Source organism: Aphanomyces astaci (genome assembly GCF_000520075.1).
Source record: "Aphanomyces astaci strain APO3 unplaced genomic scaffold supercont1.3, whole genome shotgun sequence".
NCBI lineage: Eukaryota > Oomycota > Saprolegniomycetes > Saprolegniales > Verrucalvaceae > Aphanomyces > Aphanomyces astaci.
Genome location: NW_009798266.1, coordinates 438,364 through 461,204, shown reverse-complemented (window position 1 = coordinate 461,204; position 22,841 = coordinate 438,364). Strand labels below are relative to the sequence as shown.

The 22,841-nt window shown below is 51.4% G+C and overlaps 11 protein-coding genes across 18 annotated transcripts; 5 read left to right on the top strand and 6 right to left on the bottom strand.

Moving 5' to 3' along the window:
- Window positions 1-194: 194 nt before the first annotated feature.
- Window positions 195-2,029, bottom strand: H257_01744 (hypothetical protein). Its single transcript, XM_009825095.1, has one exon. The coding sequence runs from the start codon at window positions 1,951-1,953 to the stop codon at window positions 361-363; it is 1,593 nt and encodes a 530-aa protein (XP_009823397.1). The 5' UTR covers window positions 1,954-2,029; the 3' UTR covers window positions 195-360.
- A 629-nt stretch (window positions 2,030-2,658) lies between these two features.
- On the top strand, window positions 2,659-4,825 carry H257_01743 (CMGC/MAPK protein kinase). 4 transcript variants are annotated; one of them, XM_009825091.1, is made up of 12 exons: window positions 2,659-2,911; window positions 2,988-3,117; window positions 3,196-3,348; window positions 3,413-3,531; window positions 3,580-3,670; window positions 3,739-3,906; window positions 4,000-4,077; window positions 4,119-4,181; window positions 4,228-4,281; window positions 4,348-4,421; window positions 4,494-4,598; window positions 4,681-4,825. In XM_009825091.1, exons 1-12 carry the CDS (start codon window positions 2,733-2,735, stop codon window positions 4,703-4,705), a joined length of 1,239 nt encoding a protein of 412 aa, XP_009823393.1. In that variant the 5' UTR covers window positions 2,659-2,732; the 3' UTR covers window positions 4,706-4,825. The 4 variants fall into 4 exon arrangements, with proteins under 4 accessions (XP_009823393.1, XP_009823396.1, XP_009823395.1 ...); XM_009825094.1 differs by having other exon boundaries at window positions 4,000-4,181; XM_009825093.1 differs by lacking the exons at window positions 4,494-4,598; window positions 4,681-4,825 and having other exon boundaries at window positions 4,348-4,480.
- H257_01742 (hypothetical protein) lies at window positions 4,802-7,386 on the bottom strand. The gene is made up of 10 exons (XM_009825090.1): window positions 7,245-7,386; window positions 7,037-7,196; window positions 6,875-6,988; window positions 6,636-6,791; window positions 6,531-6,572; window positions 6,274-6,468; window positions 6,102-6,208; window positions 5,680-5,842; window positions 5,526-5,609; window positions 4,802-4,953 (listed from the first exon to the last, which is right to left on the bottom strand). Exons 1-10 carry the CDS (start codon window positions 7,364-7,366, stop codon window positions 4,828-4,830), a joined length of 1,269 nt encoding a protein of 422 aa, XP_009823392.1. The 5' UTR covers window positions 7,367-7,386; the 3' UTR covers window positions 4,802-4,827.
- Window positions 7,387-7,524: 138 nt separating this feature from the next.
- H257_01741 (hypothetical protein) lies at window positions 7,525-11,609 on the top strand. 3 transcript variants are annotated; one of them, XM_009825087.1, is made up of 11 exons: window positions 7,525-8,315; window positions 8,382-8,793; window positions 8,853-9,062; window positions 9,443-9,548; window positions 9,618-9,730; window positions 9,810-9,898; window positions 9,950-10,010; window positions 10,690-10,742; window positions 10,800-10,909; window positions 10,967-11,059; window positions 11,131-11,609. In XM_009825087.1, exons 1-11 carry the CDS (start codon window positions 7,638-7,640, stop codon window positions 11,504-11,506), a joined length of 2,301 nt encoding a protein of 766 aa, XP_009823389.1. In that variant the 5' UTR covers window positions 7,525-7,637; the 3' UTR covers window positions 11,507-11,609. The 3 variants fall into 3 exon arrangements, with proteins under 3 accessions (XP_009823389.1, XP_009823391.1, XP_009823390.1); XM_009825089.1 differs by having other exon boundaries at window positions 10,967-11,609; XM_009825088.1 differs by having other exon boundaries at window positions 10,690-10,909.
- Window positions 11,610-11,611: 2 nt separating this feature from the next.
- On the bottom strand, window positions 11,612-12,823 carry H257_01740 (septum site-determining protein MinC). Of its 3 annotated transcripts, XM_009825084.1 has the most exons (3): window positions 12,032-12,823; window positions 11,875-11,967; window positions 11,612-11,720 (listed from the first exon to the last, which is right to left on the bottom strand). In XM_009825084.1, the coding sequence occupies exons 1-3, from the start codon at window positions 12,785-12,787 to the stop codon at window positions 11,643-11,645; spliced, it is 927 nt and encodes a 308-aa protein (XP_009823386.1). In that variant the 5' UTR covers window positions 12,788-12,823; the 3' UTR covers window positions 11,612-11,642. The 3 variants fall into 3 exon arrangements, with proteins under 3 accessions (XP_009823386.1, XP_009823387.1, XP_009823388.1); XM_009825085.1 differs by having other exon boundaries at window positions 11,875-12,823; XM_009825086.1 differs by lacking the exon at window positions 11,612-11,720 and having other exon boundaries at window positions 11,787-11,967.
- Window positions 12,824-13,116: 293 nt separating this feature from the next.
- H257_01739 (hypothetical protein) lies at window positions 13,117-14,065 on the top strand. The gene is made up of 3 exons (XM_009825083.1): window positions 13,117-13,310; window positions 13,368-13,677; window positions 13,730-14,065. The coding sequence occupies exons 1-3, from the start codon at window positions 13,176-13,178 to the stop codon at window positions 13,924-13,926; spliced, it is 642 nt and encodes a 213-aa protein (XP_009823385.1). The 5' UTR covers window positions 13,117-13,175; the 3' UTR covers window positions 13,927-14,065.
- Window positions 14,066-14,235: 170 nt separating this feature from the next.
- H257_01738 (hypothetical protein) lies at window positions 14,236-16,209 on the top strand. Its single transcript, XM_009825082.1, has 6 exons — window positions 14,236-14,459; window positions 14,513-14,753; window positions 14,807-14,995; window positions 15,047-15,246; window positions 15,295-15,397; window positions 15,544-16,209. The coding sequence occupies exons 1-6, from the start codon at window positions 14,249-14,251 to the stop codon at window positions 16,073-16,075; spliced, it is 1,476 nt and encodes a 491-aa protein (XP_009823384.1). The 5' UTR covers window positions 14,236-14,248; the 3' UTR covers window positions 16,076-16,209.
- Window positions 16,203-17,489, bottom strand: H257_01737 (hypothetical protein). The gene is made up of 2 exons (XM_009825081.1): window positions 17,314-17,489; window positions 16,203-17,245 (listed from the first exon to the last, which is right to left on the bottom strand). The coding sequence occupies exons 1-2, from the start codon at window positions 17,446-17,448 to the stop codon at window positions 16,316-16,318; spliced, it is 1,065 nt and encodes a 354-aa protein (XP_009823383.1). The 5' UTR covers window positions 17,449-17,489; the 3' UTR covers window positions 16,203-16,315.
- A 229-nt stretch (window positions 17,490-17,718) lies between these two features.
- H257_01736 (60S ribosomal protein L8) lies at window positions 17,719-18,939 on the bottom strand. The gene is made up of 2 exons (XM_009825080.1): window positions 18,431-18,939; window positions 17,719-18,060 (listed from the first exon to the last, which is right to left on the bottom strand). Exons 1-2 carry the CDS (start codon window positions 18,910-18,912, stop codon window positions 17,772-17,774), a joined length of 771 nt encoding a protein of 256 aa, XP_009823382.1. The 5' UTR covers window positions 18,913-18,939; the 3' UTR covers window positions 17,719-17,771.
- Window positions 18,940-19,439: 500 nt separating this feature from the next.
- Window positions 19,440-20,810, bottom strand: H257_01735 (CAMK protein kinase). Its single transcript, XM_009825079.1, has one exon. It carries the CDS (start codon window positions 20,689-20,691, stop codon window positions 19,492-19,494), a length of 1,200 nt encoding a protein of 399 aa, XP_009823381.1. The 5' UTR covers window positions 20,692-20,810; the 3' UTR covers window positions 19,440-19,491.
- A 614-nt stretch (window positions 20,811-21,424) lies between these two features.
- On the top strand, window positions 21,425-22,822 carry H257_01734 (hypothetical protein; the record flags this gene model as incomplete). Its single annotated transcript, XM_009825078.1, has 1 exon — window positions 21,425-22,822. One exon carries the CDS (start codon window positions 21,425-21,427, stop codon window positions 22,820-22,822), a length of 1,398 nt encoding a protein of 465 aa, XP_009823380.1.
- Window positions 22,823-22,841: the final 19 nt, after the last annotated feature.

Sequence of the window (22,841 nt, the reverse complement as noted above, 5' to 3'; positions counted from 1 at the left end):
GCCGTAGGCAGCTCTCCTGCTCAAGTATTTTGCGCCAAATTCCAAAATATGCTGCCAAAATAGACCCATTTTGTAAAAAAGATGCCATATATATATCCCATCCTGTACTTGCACTTATGCTTTCGTGGTTGAGTAAAGTGAAGTATGCAGGACGAGAAATGTCAGGTGATGAGATGGAGATTGCTACGGATGGTTTCAGTAACTTTCAAGCCCTTATTACTCACGTACACGTGTGCAACTCATTCGAATCGACGTTGATAGGCGAGTCTGGCCTGTGAATCTTTAGCTCCATCGATCGATCCACTAACTAGTAGATAGACTAACATTAGTTGACATCTCTACGTCTTCAAGTTGGCTCTTCTACGACGACTTCACGTTGGCCTCTCGAAGGTCGCGATGGGTTGTACTGACGTTATCCACGGCCGCTTGAAAGGCGTCAACGAGCAGTTTGCACGCAGTCTCGACATGGTTGGCCGTGTGGTTCACGTTGAGGGTGAAACGCACCGTGGCGAGTGGCACTTCGGTCAACGTGTTGGGCTTCAAGTAGGGCGACACGACTGCGAGTCCCCTGGCTTTGGCTTCTTGCACGACGCGGCGGCACACTTGCGCTGTCCGTTCCTTGCTTTCATCTCCTGCTACACGAACATGCACGACGGGGGAGATCGGATCGCTGAGTACATGCAGCCCTGGCACAGCCGACAAGAGGCCGTGGGCTTGGACAGCGCGCTCTCGCAGCAACTTCAACAAGCCCGGCTCGCGCTTGAGGATGCGGATGGACTCGGACGCAACCGCGGACGTGTACGGCGGAGCGGACGCTGAAAATACGTAGCCGGCGCTGTTGATGCGCTGGTAGTCGACGACGTGCTGGGAGCCAGTGCTGAACCCGCCGACGCCGGCCAGCGTCGTGCTCAATGCGCCGCAGAGGATGTCCACGTCGTCCACGCTCATGTTGAAGTGCTCCGTGAGTCCTTTGCCGGTGGCGCCGAGCACCCCAAAGCTGTACGTTTCGTCGAGGAACAAGCGGAAGTAGTGCGTCCGGCAGAGCTCGACGACCTTGGGCAGCGGCAGAAGCGCCCCCGAGTTGCGGAACAGGCCTTCCGTGACGATGTAGCGCCGCTGGGCGTCCGACGCGCGGTTCGCATTCTTGTCGGCGGCACGCACCGACCGCAGTACGCGCTCCAGATCGGCCATGTCGTTGTGCTTGTAGAAAAGCGTCGTGCAGCGCGCGAGGTTGACGCCGATGAGGATCGCATCCGTCACGCCCTCGTCCACGACGATCAAGTCCCCGCGCTTGGCGTACGCGGGCAGCACTGACGAGCACGTCGCTTCCAAGTCGGAGAATGTGATCGAGTCCGTGGTCCCGATGAACGTCGCGAGATCCTTTTCCAAGATCTCGTGCGTGTCGATCGTGCCGTAGAACCCGCGGGGTCCGCACGATCCACAGCCATATTTGGTCAACGCCGCACGCGCCACGGATTTGATCTCGGGCCGCGCCGCCAACCCCAGAAAGTCCACGGTCGCCATGTTAAGCAGGGGATCTTGGATTCCCTGGAGCTTGATATGGCTAGACGGAGTGGTTTCGACAATGCCAATGAACGGTGGTCGGTCCGCAGTCGGCGCAAACGTGGCGGGCACGAGTGGTTCCGGGGCCCATTCGTCGCAAAGCGCTTGGATCTCCTTCTCCGTGAGCTTCTCGCCCGTTTCCCCCTTTGGTCGCGACGAGCTCTTCTTCACGAACGATATGTACAAGATGAAAACGATCAGAAATGTCTCGATGATCACGTGTTCGGGGCTGCGATCGTAGATGGTCTTGATGTAGTTGTGGTATGTCCATGGAATTCGCTCCACGACACGCCACATCTCCGCCACGTCCTTCGATGCATACGCGTCCACAATGGGCTGCGCGTTCGCAGTCCACCATTCCCCCCACCACGACATGTTGTACTCGCTCATGCTTGTTCTACGTCGGTCGACAGTACTCGTAGTCGGTCCACGACGCTGGGATCCGCAACAAAGTCGGAAGATGGGGTTGACGCAAACGGGAGAGCAATGGTAAACCAATTTGATTCGCTAAAATACTTTCAATTAACAGCCAATACAATGTAGTACTCTGGAAGATCGCAAAATGACTGTCCAAAGTTATCAGGTCCAAAAAATACTCTGTTTTGTGTGTGATACTCAAAATAATACACTGCTGTACTATTTATAGTAGTAGTCCAGTACTATTGTACGTAGGACATATACTATTCACAAGCTTGAATTTATAATTCCATTCCCCCCCAACTGCTAACCATGAAGAGCGCGGCATGGCACGCATGGTAATACATGCTTCCTCGTGATAGTAGACATCGATGTCGCGAAGAGTGGGCAGTACAAGTACTATTAGTACATAATACTAATAATATGCACGAGTAATAGGCGGTAAGGCCCAGGTTATCCCACACGAGACGGGGGGGAGTTGCAAGTCTACACCAAGTAGGGGATACTGCCTCGACAGTGGCTTATTCTGCGCCTTGATACTCACTCGTTCTCAACGGCACGTTGGGCTTGCAGCGAAAGATCGTAGCTTCTTCATTTAATCTAATAAATTATAGTATCAAATATTAGAGGGTATGTATGCAATGTGAGAGGTCGAGATCTCACAGGATGTGAATAGACGCGGTGGCGGTTTCATGGAATCCCAAGGTTGGAGCAGCACTGGTATCTCGACACTTGCTGAACGAAGCTAAGTCATGTCATCAAGCACCACATCCATCGAGGAAGCTACAGGGGTGGCAGCGGCTGTTGCTGTGGGAAATGACGACGCTCGCTTAGGCACCCACAGCTTTGTCGTGTCGGGCACCACTTTCCAAGTGGACTCAAAGTACAAGTTCATCAAGCCCATCGGGCATGGAGCCTACGGCGTCGTCATGTATGTCGTGCCTTCATCGGCTCGTGTCTCCCCCTCCCATCTCATTTATTTACATACATGCTGGTGTTCGTTTCAGATCGGCGCAAAACACCGAGACTGGCGACAAGGTGGCCATCAAGAAGGTGTCCAAAGCATTCGAAGACCTTATCGATGCGAAGCGCATCTTGCGGGAAATCAAACTGCTCCAGCATTTCGACCACGAAAACGTACGTATACACTCGACACAAGGCGTCCCGTCGATCGATAGTGCTGACCATGAAGACGAACAAATGCCCACGTTGTAGATCATTACGATTGTGGATCTGTTGCCGCCACCATCCCTTGCGCTCTTTGAAGACGTGTACATCATCTCAGATCTCATGGAAACGGATTTGCACCGCATCATCTACTCCCGTCAGCCGCTCAGCGACGACCACATCCAGTACTTTTTGTACCAAGTACGTTCGTGCGCACGATCCTTTCGTCGTATGTCTCTCATCACCATGTCTGCGATATCGGCAGATTTTGCGCGCGCTCAAGTACATCCACTCGTCCAACGTACTCCACCGCGACCTCAAGCCATCCAACCTGCTGCTTAATTCGAACTGCGACCTCAAAGTGTGTGACTTTGGCCTGGCGCGGTAAACCACTCATCCTGCTCATCACGTCATGACGTTTGTGTTGGATAGGGGCGTCGAGCCCGACGAAGACAACATGGAATTGACAGAGTACGTGGTCACGCGCTGGTACCGCGCGCCCGAGATCATGCTGTCGACCAAGGTAGGGTGGTGACAACTATGTTTGTCTCTATGGTCAAAATTCTGAATGCGAGTATGAAATGTATGTAGGAATACACGAAAGCCATCGACATTTGGTCCACGGGGTGTATCTTTGCCGAGCTGCTCGGGCGCAAGCCCATGTTCCCTGGCGACGATTACATCCATCAGCTGCAGATCATATGCGACAAGTTGGGCACGCCCACTGAGGACGAGCTTCACTTTGTCACAAGTGAAAAGGCAAGCACAACCAACCAACCAACCCCATGTCCCCACTCAAAGCGCCAAGAAACGTGCGATGTGTTTAGCATGCTAACTGGAGCATGTATGTAGGCAAGACGGTTCATGAAGAGCCAGCCAAACAAACCCAAGATCCCCCTCGACAGACTCTTTCCCAATGTCAAGCCCAATGTACGTACGAACCATGGCATAAGAGTGATTGGGTCATGTAGGCGCTCGACTTGTTGGACAAGATGCTCGTGTTTGATCCGTCCAAGCGCATCTCCGTGGAAGAGGTAGATGCTCGCGGGACCAACTGGCCTAAGTGTGTGGTGGTCGTAGGCGTTGCAGCACCCGTACTTGGAATCGCTGCACAACAGCGACGACGAGCCCAAGGTACAAGTTCGTGCATACACTAGTCGTTCATATGTTTGGAGATATAGTTTGAACCCATGTGCATAGTCGACCAAGCCGTTTAGCTTTGAGTTTGAAAAGGAAAACTTGACCAAGCGACGGCTCCAAGAGCTCATTGCCGAGTGAGTGTGCTATCGACAAGGATGATGTATGTATAGTTACTTGTTTGACTGACCACGTTGTGGTGGTGTTAGGGAGGTGTGTCATTTTCATCCCCATTGGCGCGATCAGCGTCAAGCGACGTCGTCTCCTGACTTGAAATTGGCCACCAGCAGTGGCAGTCCTGACGCTCTTGACGGGTATATATATATATATATCATCCACAACAGACCCGACCAGCACTCGCAATTGGATTCCCCATCGTGTACATGTAATATGTAGGGTCAATGCCTTGGACGATTGTTAGTCACCACACTCACGTGGCAACTGCACATTGCATTCGATCGATCGTTTGTTCGTTCGACCCTTGAAGTGGTGGTGGATTCGGCCGTGTATTGTCTTTTATATAAAGCACACACAAAACCAAGTCTATTTTGTGTTAAAGTAGTTGGTCCACGGACCACTGCCTTTGGCGTAAAAATCCATCGGATACGCGTCGTCTTGCCACGTCATACCAGCCAAACACACTTCTGCTTCGTACGCGGTGAGCAGTGGCTACGCAGCAACAGACACTTTAGAATCCGTCGTCGCATATCATAAATTGCACCGTAAGCAACACGAGAGAGAGAGAGATTCAGAGGGGTATATCGTGGATTCGGTACTGCAGATTGCACCCCCTCCCCGAATTTGTATCAAATCGACAATATTGTTCATATTGGTGAATTCAATTTTGAGTGGATTTGATTGGCTCTTATAGAAATATATTTAACCAATCAGAACTCCAGCGTGATTCAATATTGAAATTAGCGAATTTTGCAAGTTTGTAGCGAATTCACAATATATTGTTGTGTTTATTCTAAACTGGAGCAAACATGGAGAAACACGAATCGCCACAACCAAGATATATGTACAGAAGGATATAGCCAATCAGATTGCAGGTAACCATCAAAACAACGTCAAATTAGTGTGTAAATTCAATTAGTGTTCTACCAATCACGCCAGGACACTATTTTACATACAAAGTCAGTACAAAGAAGATATCGATCGATAGATTTGGCGAATCGGCACAACAGTTCAAATTTGGGGTAAAAGAAATACAATACCAACCCTATGCGTAAGTACAGTACCTTGGTAAAGGCATAACCCCAATCAACAGACAGCCGAGGACATGCTACTTGAATCCACGCGTCGACTTCGTGGAACAGGGCCAGCTACACGAGAGAGAGGGAGAGGAAAGATGAATGAATGGATGATTGGCCTGCTTGTAATCAAAAGACGCACCTTGTCAGGGAAGATTTCCGACAGCAGCAGCGTAAAGTACGTTTTGCCGCAACTGTCCAACATCGACGTGAGATGGTTCAGGATCACGGGACTGCCTTGGCGTCCCAGCGTGCCCATGATAATGCCAAACGTTTGCGCCGACTTGGCTCGGTCGATCGCTTCTCTACCATATATTTGTCGTTGATCTGCATCAAGAAAATATATAACACGACGCAAAAATACAATGATAAGATGCAATCCAAAATCTCAAGTAAGTATACAGTTCGAATATTTAAACAAACATTCTATCAAATTTAGTGGATTGCATATGGTCTAAGTACGACAAATATCGACATCGGTCGTCGGATGCGTTCATACCACATGCAAAGACAAGTGGTTGGCCAACACTATAAACAAAAAACGAGAAGTTGGTTCATACTTACTTTCGAATCGAGACCATTTGGGGCAAGTCGTAGCTTTCACATGATAGGACTTTGGGGTACGGGTCGTAGCGGAACGCTTTCACGGATGGGTTGGCGATCATGGCCGACTACGACGATCCAAGATTATGAGGGTTTTCACGAGTATAGTATGGATCACTAGTAGGCGGCCCACCTCGAGATGGAAGCGTCCGTCGGCAACAAACACCAATGCATCGCGGTCGGGGAATTGCGGCGACGTGCAGCCCAACACTTCGCCAGGGGACAGAGGCTTGGCTTGGGGCACGACGATGTCATGGAAATGATGTTTGAGCTCCGTGACGGCCACGTGCATGGCTGTAGCAAACTGAATCGTGCCCATGAGTGCTAGCTACACGAGTACATGTTATGACTGCGGTCGAAATGGGGCTAGTTGGGGTGATGGTGTAGTACCTTGGTGTGTTGTGGAAACGTAAGTTTCATGCACTCCACCAACTACATTCCCAACATTCTTAGCGACAATGGGAGCTATTATTGAAGGCATGCATGCACACGTACGTGGGAGACGTCGATCGTAATGTCCACAAACACATATAGCATCTTGATTGTCGTCACATCGATGGGCACCAAGCAACTGTGCCCGTAATGCACCATAAAGTCCGCGCCCAGCGCTTTCGCCGTCAAATCGTCCACGCAACAAGCTCCATACGTCACCTACCATGTATTTGTGTACGTTGTCAACTGGACAAGAAACATGGCGGCCTGCTGTTCTTCGCATGATCGCGTGGTAGACTTACATCACCCATGATGATGGATGTGGCGCCGGCAAAGCGCTCGAGGATGTCCGAGATCACGCATGCATACAGCAGCAATCCTTCGGGGAATTGAAGGGCCACGCGCTTGGCGCCAGCCTACAGCGGAGCATGAACGATCGACGTGGTGGTGATGTCGTCATCTACTTGTTTGATCTTCCAGATCGTCTTGCGGATTTCAAAGTTGTAGTTCCACGGAAGCTGTTCGATGGCCTTGGTGAGCTGGGGGTCGTTTTGAATCTCGTCTGGGATTTGGTTGGCCATCTTGCGGCGTTGGGCTGCGGCCGAAGGTTTGCGCTTCACCAACCTGTTGCCACCATCAGTCCATTACTCCAAGAAGCATTGAGCAATGTACTTGGTCTCGGTGGCACACGCTCCTCCCTCACATCCTTCTTGTGCGCACGAAGATGAGTTAGCATCGGGCTTTCGACCGCTGAATCGTCGAGGCACAACCACGTTGGCGGCGTCGGACTCCATGATTTCAACTTTGAACACCGCGATTACAATTATCCGGATATCCGTCTACTATTGGTTGGAAGTCCAATCCAAACGCATGATTCTTGGGGTTAAATATTAAGCCAATCCAAGCCCAAGTTGAGTTAAATTGACCAATCCGATTAGTGCATTCTACGGGTATTTTGACCAATGACAACCACATGCTATACCATAAGGATCTTCGACAGTCGTTTGTCCGCTGGGTGCGAGAGAGCGTGGTAAGGGCAACAGCACCTGCCATCTTGCTGACGCGATGAACTCTACGGGTGATATATGGCATGTCGACTACACACAGAAGAGACTGGAGCAGGCAGCGCAAGGGTGGAGCAGCATCGCCCTTGTCTTTAGCGTCAACTGCTGCATGTTTGCCGTGGCGTGCGTCCTGTTTCGGTTATCCCGGAGCAGTCGCACAAGTCTCTTCTTCATGGGCGCGACAAACTCCAACTTTGCCGCGTATCCGTTCAACCAACCACACATGACAGAATGGCAGCACTTCGTGGCGTTCCTATCCACCCCGAACGACGTGTCGTCGCTCCAACAAGCCGTCGGCGACGAAGGTGCGTTCTACCTGACGTTCCAAGTGTACGCGCTCAAGATGGTGCTGGCCATGACTGCGTTTGCGTTCCTCGTGCTCATTCCTACGTACGTGCTGTGCGCACCGACGTCATTGGCGGCCTTCAGCACCATGACCATTCGCGCCGTGCCGGACAAGTCGCCCTTACTCTGGGTGTCCGTCGCGAGCTGCTACGTGTTTTCGGCCATGTATGCGATCTTCCTCACGCAGTTGGGTTATCTGTGCAACAACAAGGACCCGACCAACACGAATCTGCTGTGCATGATCCCGTCGGAACTCAGTGCCAAGACCGTGCTCGTCGATGCCGGCGCGCCCAAGTGCATGTCTCCTGAACGCACGTTCTACCTCCTTGATCAAGTACCTATACATAGTTCCCATTCATTCATGCATTCATTTACTCAATTGGTACTGACGTTGGCTTAGATCTTCCCAGGATTGATCTCTCATGTGGCCGTCGTGTACGACTTGACCGAGTACAAGCGCAGCCACACGATTCGCATTGCCAACGAAAACACCGTCGACCGCCTCACGCTGCTCCTCACTCGAAAACATCGAGGAACGTTGCCATGGTATGTTCACCTGTTTCACGAGCCTCGGTCGTACCTCTCGACGACGTCGCTGGCGTCGCAAATCCAATCGCTGCAGCGGGATATAGACAAGCGCCACAGCCATGAGATCCGCTCCATCCAGAGCATTCTGACCACCCACCGCGGCACCGGCCGAGTATTTATCATCTTCAACGACCCCAAGGCCAAGGCGCGGTTCGTGCGCAAGATCCAGCGGCGGTCCACGACCCACCTCGTCGCCCGCACGCCCAAGCAGCATCACGCCACTCGTAAGAATTTGTCGATTGGGCTACTACTTCTACTGCTTGACGAGTAATGTATATGGCAGTTCGCCAAAAGATTCACGAACTGTCGTTGCTGTCGTGGCACCTGGAGCTGGCCCCCGAACCCGACGACCTGGACTGGCACTTTATCTCGTACCATCGCGCCAAGCGCACGGCGTTGACGGCGCTCATCTACACGTTCTTAACCGTGTTCATCGTGCTGTTCACGTCGCCGCTCGCGGTCACAAGTGCGATTGCCTCTGGGACATATGCAGGTACTGTATGTAGACTGTGCTACAGCCAAACGTACACGAAACGTCAGGATGCCTCGATGATATTCACGTCATATCCTTCTTTTGGATGGTTGTTTCTGGAGTTTGATTGGCCACTTGAGGAGAGTATGGTGGCTTTGGATTGGTCAGTCGATTGCGATTTGGGTTTGTGTCGTTTGCAAATGTTATTAGTACTATTTTAATAGTACTAATAACATTTGCAAACAGAATTGATAGTAGTTATAGTAGTTATCGTACTATTAAAATCGTACGATAATTACTATCAATGTCTGTCAAGTACATTAGTACTAGTATATAATACCAGTAGTAGTGGTTGAATTCACAGTCAATACTATGGAGAACTAACATGTATCATTGTACAGGCACGGCCAAGTCGTTGAATGACTTGGTGATGCAAACCAAGGAATGGGCGGCCAATTTGTCTCCGGCCATGGCCAACGTCACGGCGTCGTATGTCCCTACCATGATGTACGACTCTCGTTCGCTCGTTCGTGGTGTTGCTAGTATGACAGAGCGCCACGTCATCGTCTGATCTAGACTGGTCATGATCAACGCCGTGCTACTCAACGTGATTTTGCACGCGGGACGCATGCAACCAAAGTGCACCGACTCGGCCAAAGAAAAGAGCATTTTGCACTACAGTGCCGTGTGTACGTGGACTATATACTTACATAGTATATATATATATCACTTTTGAAGGTCAATCATGATACATGCGGATCCTGGTAGATTTGATCTTCAACACACTCGTCGTACCGAGTTTTACCTTTGTGTCGATCAACGCGCTGCTTCAGCACTTTATGGGCCAAGGCCAGCAGGTACTTAGTCGTACCGGACGCATGATCTGCCATTGTCACTGTCGAATGTAGGTCCTCGAGATGTTTGAAATGCTATTTCTCAACAATTCGGGCGTGTTCTTCGTCAACTACGGTAACGTTATATTGAGTTTTCAATCAAAAGTCTAGAGTCTTGTGAAGTCGCTATTCGTGTGGTGGTTTTCTAAGCAATATTGAATCACGCTGGAAGCTCTGATTTGGCTGACTGACGGATTATAAGGGACACTTGCTACTTCGAATGTGCCATTTCATCGGAAATGATTGGTTGAATAACTTCGAACTTCGATGGAAATCTCAATCTTTAGCCAATCACATAATGATTTTCACAAATTCAAATCTTATTGGCTATAATAATATTCTGGGCTTCCATAAAACTTCGGTGTCCCTTAAAATCTGTACTCGTCATTCCTTTGGGTCAGTAGTGTGATTGAAAGAGCCAATCAAATCCACCCTAAAAAATGGATGAGCCAATAGCGTCGATTCGTGATTCGATTCGACGGGGTCTGGAAATTTGTACCGAATTCACAATACTGTTATAGTATTGATTTGGTACGAATTTCCAGACCCTGTTCAATCGAATCACGCCGACGAAACCGATCACAAATCGCTCCCATTGGTGGTCAATCTGAAATTACTCTTCTCTGATTGGCTACATTCTTTTTTCTTTGTGCTTTTTGGGAAACCCACCACCGCGGCGAGATATTTGGTTTTACAAATCACGCAAAATTGGGAAATTTGTAGCAAATTTATAATCTTGATATGGTCGTTCGTAGTCATTCAACGCGCGTTTGTTGGGACGGCCGTGGCGGCGCTGCGACTGTCCGAGGTGCCAAATCAACTGGTTTTTTAGTTTTGGTTCCTCCATATCGACATATTGTTGCAGGCAGGCCAAATGTGGTGGAAAGTCATGCGGGCTATGACCACCGCAGAGTACGACGACGCCGTCCGACCTTGGAATTTTTACACGGGCACCCAGTCGGCCCTACAAATCAGGTTTAAGCCACACAATCGACTATGAAAGAACCTCACTTGTTTTGCTTTCTTTGGTAGTGTGCTGGTGGTGATTGTCGCGTTCAGTACGGTCGTGCCTGTGATTTTGCCGTTTGGAGCGTTCTACTTGAGTGTGCAGCACGTCGTGGACAAGTTGGTCGTGCATGTTTATTCGAGGATCTCAACCAACTAACTCATGACGGAATATGATAAACAATGGTTAGATACGCGTTGCTGTACGTTCGCCCCAAGATCAAGGGCAAAGGCGCCATTGCCGCGACGTCCACCCACGCGAGTATGTTTGCGCTGGTCATCTACCAATGCGCGATGGCTGGGTTCTTTCTGGTTCGAGGCACATGGCATCAAATCGCGGCGGTGGTCGCGCTCTTGGTCGTGTCTAGTGTGTTCATGCTTTGGCAGTACATTCGAGACAAAGGCCAGCTGTACCGGGCGGTGGGCCAGCCGTACAAACCCGAGCAGACGATGCTGCTCAGCCCAAATTCTAAATGTGTCGACATGTACCGCGACCCAGTGCTGCGGCTGTTGGATGCCACGACGAGGACCCAGAGCGAGCGGTATGGGTCGATTGTGTTGCCGTAAACACATTCTGGCACGGCCATAACTCGAATACATTTCTGTGCTTTGACACATGGTAGATATTTCTAGGAATAAATATATATACAACAAAAACGTAAATTAGAAAAAGTTACAATTATAGTTTTTTTTTTTCGTTATCCTACACGCGGCCAGGCACGACAGATTTGAATCGCAACATGCCATTTTCAAGCCACACAATTGTGGGCAAGTCGTCCACCTATAATTTTTATCGTATGAATAGCGTTAAATATTTCAACGCAATCTTGAACATATTCCCATGAAAGATATTTCTATCTCTAAATTCACTCCTAGTACAGTACGTATATATTTATATATATGTATATATATATATGGGAAGAGTGTTTGCGTACCACTTCGCCCGATTCACGAGATTCCAGTGCATCGCACGTTGTAAACGTATCAGCGATGGATATCAGCTCGGCATCGAACCTCTGGGCGTATACCTACGACGATATATCAATGTGAATGCACCAAATTAAATGGGTGATAAAAACAGTGACTTGGTACTTTAGCATGGGAATTTCCTCCGATGCCAGCGAGGGCGCGACCTTTCAGCATCCCGTAAATGTGAATGTCGCCGTCGGCCAACACTTCTGCGCCAGAGTTCACCGACCCCATCACCACGAGCCCCTGGCCTTTGGCATAAATCTGTTGCCCTGTCCGCACGGAGCCTTCGACTACCATCATGCCACTAAGTGCATGTGTCGGCGTTGTAGTCGCGTTGTGGGGAAGGTCCTGATCGGCTGAGGGAATGACCTTCGAGTACGCTTCCTCTGTCACCGCGGCATACTCGGCCGTTTCATCACCCTGTGACACAGTTGAAACGGCAATCCACCGCTCGCCATCGATGTTGTCGTCGTCGCTCAAACGTGTGCCCATGATGCTCGGCACTTGCAACGTACGCCACGCCATGGCCTTGACGTCTTCGCTCGCGTTTGTGATGGCTATGGGTACGAGATTGGCATCCTTTAACGAACGAAAGAGCGCCTTGAACTCGGTTGGTTTGATCGGAGACGTGTGAGGTGACCCGTTCGAGCTCACGTTCGCCAAGTCGATGACCACCGGGCCGCGCAACGTCCAATTGGACTTGGCAGCTGCCACTATGGCCTTCATGTCGTACTCGCCATTCACGCGTGTCGGGGAGTTCAATCTTAGTGTAGGAACGAGGTAAGCTCCACCAAGGACTTGTAGCCCAGAGGCTACAGCGGCGACGACGACGGGCTTCACGCCTTGCAACTTGCGAGCCATGTTCAACCCCGCCATCACACCAAATCAACACCGTCATCAAGTGCTTAGCGTCATCCGCATATTGTGTTATCCGGCGGCAATCGTTTGATCCATAATAATACCACAATCGCATTTAATTACCTATCAATTTGTATGTGACTACAGTTGGTCTCAAGTATAAAAAACTGACGCAGGTTGCTATTGCAATCGCACTGGCGAGAAAGACGCCAATCGCTGTTTCGTTCTTATTCGGATCCGGATAAGGACCATGTTCCAGCCGCACAATAATAAAATGATCAAATCCATATACAAACACCAAGATAAATGTGTTTTAATGTGTTTTGTCGACCTCAGATACGATTCTCCTTCTCCGACGCTCTTTCAACTGCCACTTTTCGATTTGCTCGCTGCCGCTCAGATCATCATGACGTTCACGCTGCCGGAACTCAAGTACGAATACAACTCGCTGGAGCCGTTCGTGGACACCCAAACCATGAACATCCACCACACCAAGCACCACCAAGCGTACATCAACAACATCAACAACTACATTAACACGGTGCGTGCGTGCGGCTTGTGTAATCACGAAAAGGACGATACTGACGACTGCGTGTAGGCCCAAGGTGAGGAATTGAAGACCAAGTCCATCTTGGAAGTCGTCAAGACTGCGACCGCCCCTGCTGTCCGCAACAACGGCGGTGGACACTACAACCACAGTTTGTTCTGGACGTGGATGGCCGCCCCCGGCTCCACCAACACGGCCCCTCATGGTAACTTGAAGGCCCGCATCGAACAAGATTTCGGATCCGTGGACCAGTTGAAGGAAAAGTTCAACGCTGCCGCGTCCACCCGCTTTGGCTCTGGCTGGGCGTGGTTGGGCGTGCGTGCCGACGGTACCCTCGGCATCACCTCCACCCCCAACCAAGGTACTTTGAAAATAATGCAAGGAATGCATCTAAAGTTGTGGCTGTTACGTAGACAACCCGTTGATGCCCAACACGGAAGACCCCATGATTCCCATCCTTGGGTTGGATGTGTGGGAACATGCGTACTACTTGAAGTACCAAAACCGCCGCCCCGAGTACATCTCTGCGTTCTGGAACGTGGCCAACTGGGACAAGGTCGTGGAATACTATGACCAATTCGCTTCCAAGGGCGAAGCCGTGCCCGTCTGAGGCGCGGATCCCAAGTTGCTTGTGTCGTCGTTGTGATGATCATGTAGCTAGCTTTCTTGAAAATTGCTGTTTGAATACGTATGCCCCATGGGTCTCTTTGCTACATATACACGCCGGAAGTTGGAACCAACCAGTTGGGCCATCGAGAGCTTTTCACCCCATCATCATCAAATGACGGCCTTGCTAACATTGACAGTGAAGTCACAAAACAACGTTTTATCCAATCATTGATGGCTTCTCCGGAAGCGCAAGCATTGATTGGTCAGTCGAATTCTAAATTCAATATTATATCCAATGAATACCTTGCATGCCATTCGAAGGAATGCACCGCTTGGCTGTAAACGTCCTTCGCCGTCATCCATCATGGATGACTATCCCTCACCGTGCCTTCAGCGTAGCCAACTCACCCAGCACCCTCGAGCGCATTTGCATCGTTGGGTCAGGGCCCGCTGGCTTCTACACAGCAAAGTACCTCTTGCATGACCACCCCACCGTCCACATTGACATGCTTGAAGCGCTACCCACTCCCTATGGTTCGTACATACTCGTCATACTTCCTCTTCAAGATAACATCCGCGTGGTCCAGGTCTCGTTCGTTCTGGTGTCGCACCTGACCACCCCGAGGTCAAGAATGTCATGCATGACTTTGAAAAAGTCGCCGCCGATCCTCGCTTCTCGTTCCTCGGCAACGTCGACGTAGGAAACGACATCACCGTGCCAGAGCTCCAGCGGTACTACAACGCGATCGTCGTGGCTGCGGGGGCGTCCGACGACCGCAAGCTCAATATCCCCGGTGAAGACGAACTCACGGGTGTCCTCGCGGCTCGGTGCGTCGTCATAGTATCCATGTTAAAGAACGTCATCTCACCCTCTCATGTAGGTCGTTTGTGAATTGGTACAATGGCCATCCGTCCTTCCGCAACTTGCATGTGCCTCTGGACTGCGACACCGCCGTCGTTGTCGGACAGGGCAACGTTGCCGTGGACTGTGCCCGCATCTTGACCAAAACCCGCGACGAGTTGGCGGCCACAGACATTTCCCAGCACGCGTTGGACGCATTAGCCGCCAGGTACTTGCCGATCATGTAGTTGAACTGTCATCGCCGACCTTTCCGATTTAGTGGCATCAAGACTGTCTACTTGGTGGGCCGTCGCGGCAGTGCACAAGCAGCCTTTACCATGAAAGAGCTCCGGGAAATCACCAAGTTGCCGCACACGGACTGCATTGTCGACCCCAACGAGCTCGCTCAAAGCATGAACGACGCCTCCGCCGAGGAAATCCAGTCGTCGCGCCCTCAGCGCCGCATCCACGAACTGCTAAGTACGATACCATAAGACCATATATAGCAGTCTTTCATTCTCATGGTAGCTACGGTGGCATCCAGACCATCGGGTGGCCACCCCAGTGCCATTCGAATTCGTTTTCTCTTGTCCCCCGTCGAACTCTTGCCCAGTGCTAGCGACCCATCACGGTATCAATACATATATATATATACATCCCTAGACCCCCCCCTCTATGGAACTGTCTGTACCCCTTGAAGCGATCTGAGCTCGTGTTTGCACATGAGGTGTCCCATGTTGTTCCCTAACCAACTCTCGGGGGCGGGTCGATTTATAGAGTCGGCGCCATCAAAGTCGAAAGGAACGTGCTCCAAGGCGCGCCGCATCACCAGCGCGCCGTCAGGGCGGGCGCGTTTGAAACCATTCCGTGCGGCCTTGTGCTTCGTAGCATCGGGTACAAGTCCATCCCGTTCGCGGGGGTGCCCTTTGATGTCAAGCGCCATGTGATTCCCAACGTGGCCGGTCGCGTGACTGCGTCGGCGTCCCCCGACGCGCCCGTGGTGCCAGGTCTGTACTGCGCGGGGTGGATCAAGCGCGGTCCGTCCGGCATCATTGGTACCAACATCAACTGCGCAAGAGACACGGTGGCGAGTGTGCTAAGTGATGAAGGGTCGCTGCCCCCGCTGACGTTGCAGCCCGTTGCCGAACTTCATGCTAAGCTGCGCGAGTCGGGGGCTCCGATTGTGGACTGGGACATGTACCGACGCATCGAGGCGGCAGAGGACGCGGCGGGGGCGGCCAAGGGCAAGCCGCGGGAAAAGCTCACGTCCATCGAGGACATGCTGGCTGTGGCCACACAGGGCCACTAAGGCGCGCGCGTGCCATCGGTCGTACGTCGTGGAGTAGAATATCACAACACACTCACCCGGCTGGAACGAAATATTAGTCAAGTCTCGTGCAACTGTTGTTACAACATTATAAAGTAATATAAGGTTGGAAAGTCTTTGGTTTAGCTCTTGCTGTAGATATATATTATTGGACATGTTGAGTTAAAAAGGTGTCAAAATCAAGGAATCGAATACACGGCTACAGATGTACTGCAGTAGCAGCTAGTACAGTCGAAATGTGCTGCGGCGGCGTGGGAGGAACGCCGAGATGGAGGGCCGACTGTTGCCACGCCCTTTGGCAACATGCTGGAGCAAACTCTGGCGCAGCTGCACCACCGACGACGACGCCGACGCCTGGTTCTGGTTGACGACGACGTGGTCGACGATGTCAGGAGTGAGGCGGAAGAACGTGGCCTTCGCATCACCTCGAGCGTATGCGTCGCTTAGATACGTGTTGAGCGGCACGAAGAGGGGGCTCAGCTGACGCGCATGCAGCCACGCATCCAAGTCGGCTGGCGTCCAGTCCCCCCGACGCCCTGCGGCAACTGCAATGTTTCGGCCGGGCGGAGCGCTTTTTGTAGTAGCTGCATCCGTCACAGGGTCGTCTGGCAGGCCAGCGTGACGAAGTTGTTGCTCTTTGGGGGGAGATGGGGGGCTTTGATTCTTGTTGTTCGAGTCGTCGTCGTCGTTCATGTGGTCGTCGAGTTGGTTGTGTCCGCTAGGTGTACTAGTGGTGGTCGTAGATTCGAGAGGTTGCGATGTTGGTTGCTTCGTTCGAAGGTACAGCTCCACGTGGTCCTGCACCGTCGCCATAACGTCGATAACTTTGAGAATGTCTTGGAATGTGTGGAGAAGGGCGTCGCGGGCTCTCTGAGTGGGCATTGCAATGACGACCACATCCCCCCCAAACGACTCGAACGACAGATAATACTGGAGGCTCGAACTGTTTGTACGAGTCCGAGACGAAGAAGTTGCTGCAAAAGGGGGACAGTCGTCTGCACGGACGGCTAGGAGGTGGGCCAAGTGCATGCCGTGCACAGCCGACCCAAACAACTTCTTTTTGCCAAAACACAAGTGCAAGTTGGACGGGTGGAGCCATAATACGACGAGCTGTGATGTCCCATCGGGGCGATGCTCCACCACGGGCACGCCCTACACAGTGTACACCCCGTCAGACTAGGATGCTTAGCGGGAGGTAGAAGTGACGGTGCTAACGTTACCTTGAGCACCAGAGACCACGACGAACACACCGTTTTGGTGTCACCGTCGCTCATCAATGCATCTTGGTCTTCCACGAGACTGCGAGCCAGCCCTGCACACGCACCTTCGCGGCTCTTGAGTGAGTTGGTTAACATGTTCGTTGCTGCTGGTACACAAATCGAGTTGCAACTGTGCGTGCAGCAGTGATGGCCTTCGCCATGGCGTCTATTTTTAGATTACCGGCTTCATTCCCTGATTTCCCAAAATTTTACTAGTACTAGTATATTGTTTAGATTTCTTTGAAATACACCTCTTATTATAGTAATCAAATTAGCACTGGCATTATGTTTATTTTTACCAAGTGCACTGTTACTTTCTCATCACAGATCATTACTGAGCGTTATTTAACACGAAACAAATACACGTGCGAGGAGAAAATTGACATTTCTTAGCGATTTTACATCGATCAGGAACAAGTTTAGTTGTCCTTGTCGGTCTTCTTGATGCCGCGGAGGCGACCAGTACGACGGGCGGCAATGAGACCGACCTTCTTACCGGCAGGGGCATCACGCTTGACAGTCGACGGGTGACCGATGTGTTGATGGTTACCACCACCGTGGGGATGTTCCACAGGGTTCATGGCAACACCACGCACATGGGGCCATTCGTTACGCTTGACGCGGTACTTGTGGTAAGCGCGACCAGCCTTCAAGATAGGCTTGTCGGTACGTCCACCACCAGCGACCACACCCACCATAGCACGGCAGCTACACATTCAGTCAGCTTACATGCACAAGTACGAGGGATGAGATAATAGCATCGATCGATCTATCGACATCCCCACTCAAAATGCCTTTGACGGCAAAGTGATGGGAGATGCGACAACACTTACGCACCGCATCGAGCGGGATACTTACTCACCGCATCAAGCGGGAAAAAGCAGCGAGTTTTGAAAAAAACTCGCCGTCACATCAACCGACGCAACGTCGGGATGGTGTACACAAGTGGCCGCAAAGAGGGAGGTCTTTGGGCACACGGGACTTCACACCGACGAGGGTCGGCTGATGGACGCCACCGTCGTCGGGGGATGAGGTTGCAGAGCGACCGACAACCACAGGAGGAGGCAAGTCAACTTACGCAGAGGGGATGGTCTTCTTGGAGCCGGACGGGAGGCGGATCTTGGTCTTGCCCTTGTCTTCGTCGTGGGTGACGATGACGGCGTAGTCGCCGGAGCAGCGAGCGAACTTGCCCTTGTCGCCGATGCGCGCTTCCACGTTGCACACAATGGTACCTTCAGGCAATTGGGACAACGGCAAGATGTTGCCGACGGCCATGGTGGCCTTCTTCCCGGCGTAGATGAACATGCCGGTGTACATGCCTTCCGCGGCAATCAACAATTCGTGGTTGATGCGGTACTTGTACGGGTCACGGAACGACACGCGGGCCAAGGGCGCACCTCTGCCGGGGTCATGGATGATCTCCTTGATTACACCCTTGATGTATCCCTCGCGTTCGACGTAGTCGTTGGTGCGGAAGGCGGCTTTGCCCTTGCGAGTCTTCACATGCGACTTAAAGATGCCACCGGCACCCTTACGTTGGCCACGAATAACACGACCCATGCTGGATGATAAGAAATGTCAAGTGGTCCTTAGCCAGTCGAATGGCCACGAAACATGCGTTTTCACAGGTTCTCGAACGAAATGACTGGTTTCCACAAAGTATAAACTGTAACGGTTTTATTTTGGAATGGACCTACCGGATGTGATAGTTTATCCGGAACTTGAAGTGTGCTTGGAGCGAGCGCCAAATTTGGTGGCTGGGGGTGACATGGGAGACGTCGAAATGGACTGGACAAGGGTGATTGTGTCCTTGGCCAAGCTACAGTAGTGTGCAAGTACTGTAGCGAAGGTGAACAAGCACCAATGTGAGGGTGCAAACTAACGTTATGCAAAATACTGCTTTGTGTAAAGTGTACTGTACATAGTGTGGATAGGCGAATGGTATGTCGGGGTATGTGGTGTGTTGCCTCGCTTCGTCGGCTTTTGTGCACCAAGCGCACTTTGACCATGTCTAATCCACTCTGAAGTTGTCTGGCACCCGCTGTACTGTTTGTTAACCGCTGCAGATTCCGTATTTCAGAGATTGACAGCAGATGTCCCATGCCACAATGCCCATCAAATACTATTGTGATGTTCTTACTACAGCATTAACGGTTTCTTCGAGCGTGTTTGGCTGTTGTCGGTGGCGACGGTCGCTGCGCCCATCATGACAATATCGAGTACCAACTGATGTTGTTGCGTCATCCACGGATGCGCCAATACTTGCTTGGCCGATGGTCGCATCTCGGGGTCTTTTTGGAGCATGTGACGGATCAAATCCTTGGCATCACTCGACAAATGTTGGCACGCTGCGTGCTTAAATGACACGTGGCCCTTTCGGATGCGACTTTCAATCGTCTTTTCCGGGGCTGTGCCGTCAATGTCGAACGGATGACGACCTGTCAGCACGATGTACAAGATGCAGCCCATGGCCCATACGTCGGCAGCGGGAGTGCACACCCCACCCCGCCGCAGCACCTCCGGTGGCAAATACACAGTCGTACCAATGTCGGTGTCCAGAACTCGCGAGGCCGGCCCCGCGCTGCCAAAGTCGACAAGCGTCGCGGGGTTGTCGTCACGCTTATCGCTAAAGCGCAGGAGGACGTTTTCAGGCTTCAAGTCTTTGTGGACAAGGCCATGGTCGTGCAGGAAAGCGACCCCTTCGACAATGTCCTGCATCATCTTTCGCGCTCGCGGTTCTTCAAACGCGCCGTACCGGACAATGTGCTCAAACAACTCGCCCCCTGAGACAAATTCGGTGACGATGCACGTGTGTCCGTTGTGCTCGAACACGTCCTTCAGGTCCACGATGTTCTTGTGCCCCCCTTTGGCTTTGATTCGCTGCAGTGCATCCAGTTCGCGCTGCATGGACGGTTCCCGTGCGTCTTTTTGCATCTTGATGGCCCCCACTTCCCCCGTCGTGCGACGGATGCCAAGGCGGACGACGCCAAACGCGCCTGAGCCAATCTCGTCTGCCAGATCCCAATCCGCAGCGGTGGTCGTTTGAAACTTTGGGGAAATTATCGGGGGGGGCGGTAAGATGCACGCAGCACGGGAATGGGCAGCATCGGGACTCATCATCACGCCCATGCTTAATGCGGTGGTACCGGCGACGACCACCGCTCCAAAGGGGGAAAGAGGGAGAGGTCGTGGAGAAGATGGACTATGATGTTGCTGTTCCTGGCCCACTTGGATGGGGGCGGGGGCGTGGTGGTGAAAGTGAGTAGGGCGTCCATGACGGGGCGACGACGTAACAAGTCGAGTGGCGATGGCCCGACTCGATCGGGTTATTGAAGCCATGTATGGATATATGGGTCAGTGGATGTTTGGGTCGTGGGGTGCTTGGTTTGTTGTCAACTAGTAGGGCGATGCCGCCAGTAGAAGAAAGTCAGCATGTCGAAGGGGCAAGACAAGCAACGGCATTTGCCGCCAGTGGAACGGTTTCACTATTACACAAATGGACCAATGGCCTTCCTGGAACCAACATGTTGCGATGGCATTGGCTCGACAGGATGCGGTGAAGTCGAACGTAACGAAACGACAAACCAACACGCCGAGGTGAAAATCGTACTAACGTTAACGTTACGTAATACATGAACAGTACTACTGTAGTAATAGTACTGCGTACTACTAAGGTGTTTCATGCAATTTCCGCCCAGCTTGTCCTAACAGTCAACGTTAGCAACAAGCGATCTTTTTGCTATATTTTAGTGAATATATACCCGTTTCAATTGAAAATTTGTATGCCAGGTCAGAAATAGAATTGCGCAGCGAGCTGTATAATCAATAGACTTTGAAAGTGAATACCCTTCAAAATATTCTCATCAGAGTATTGGAATGTATGTCAATATTCACCCAACAACATTATAACCTCCCGGGGTTTATAACAAAAGGCAAAAATTGTTTATTCATTTATAGAGGTTTTGTTTAGAAGTGTAATGGAGGCCCTATCTATTTTTATATCTTCTCAAAATCAAATATAGACACAGGAATCGCCAGGTCAATGATGCTTCATAACTCTAATCTCAAACTCATGAACCCATCCATTGCATCCTGCTTTGCCTTTGTCAAGGAAGCTCGACACAGAACGTTGACTCGTGAGGAACGCCTGGACATCCTCCGTCTGCACGCATATTTTCGAAGTCAAGGCACCAAGGCTGCTGCTGCGAAGGTGGCAGAGTTGCTTGGCCGTGGGCTTGGGGTTGTCAAAGAGGTTTGGCGTGAGTACCTCCAATCGCGCTCTGTAACTGTTGCTGTGCCCCCATCGAACACCACGACGCACAGCACGACTGTCCCCAGAACAAAGCAAGTTGTTAGCATGGTTCAAGCATTCGTTCGTGGCCGACGCGCAACAAGGACCCGTACAACTGCTGTGGACATCGTCATCTTCCTGCGTGAGATATGTGTGTTGGACTTCGACTTGGAGGACAAGAAGGTGTACAGCCTCCACCTCCGATCGGTTCAACGCTTTCTCAAGTATCAAGGGTACGAGCGTGGCAACAAGAAAGGCTTATCCTCGTACCATCTGTCCAAGAAGAACACCGTTACTCGCGACTTGTACGTTCAGCGGATGCATCCTCATGTTGGTTCTGCATCCCGCCCAGCCATTGTGTACACCGCTGAGTCTTTCGTCCATCACCACTACAAGTGCCACAACCAAAGCTTGTATGACCCGTCGGACGTGTTGGACGTCGCACCGAAAGAAAAGCACAAAGGGCGCCGGTACTGCTTTATTGCCGCCATCCTGGACTCGCCAACGATGGACAGCCGTGTCATGGCTCTGGATATTTTCACTGGGGGGACCACCTTGGCTAAAGAACCAAAGGACTATCACGGCATGTTCGACCATGCATACTATGTTTGCTGGTTCCAACGGCTTCTGGACGAGTTGGAGGAGATCCGTGTGTCCAACGCTCTCATAGTAATGGACAATGCCAAGGACCACAAGGGGCGTCCTAGCAATACACCACAGAGCCGACATCGCAAGGAGGTGTTGATCGCGGCATGCACGATGTACGGCATCCCAGTGACTGGGACAGAGTTCAAGAGTCTCTTGTGGGAGAAGTTAGCCGCGTACATTGAGACCAACGTTCTGCCCGTTGTCATGACAATGGCGTCGGAGCGAGGCCACACCGTTGTGTATACCCCCCCTCACCACTCCGACCTGCAACCGATTGAAATGATTTGGGCACTCGTGAAGGGTGACGTTGGTCGACAATACACCGACATGACGAAGTTCCCCGAGGTGAAAACTCGATTAGTTGCTGCGTTTGCAAAGTTGACGCCTCATGCTATCCAGGGTTGTGTGAAAGTCGCAGAAGGTTCACTGCATATGCTTCACGAGCATTTACAACAAATTGATCGGCTGGAGTCCGACGAGGAGTCCTCGGCGGGGAGCGAAAGCGACGATGGTGGCAGTGATAGTGATTAGTTGGACCTCTTGATAAACA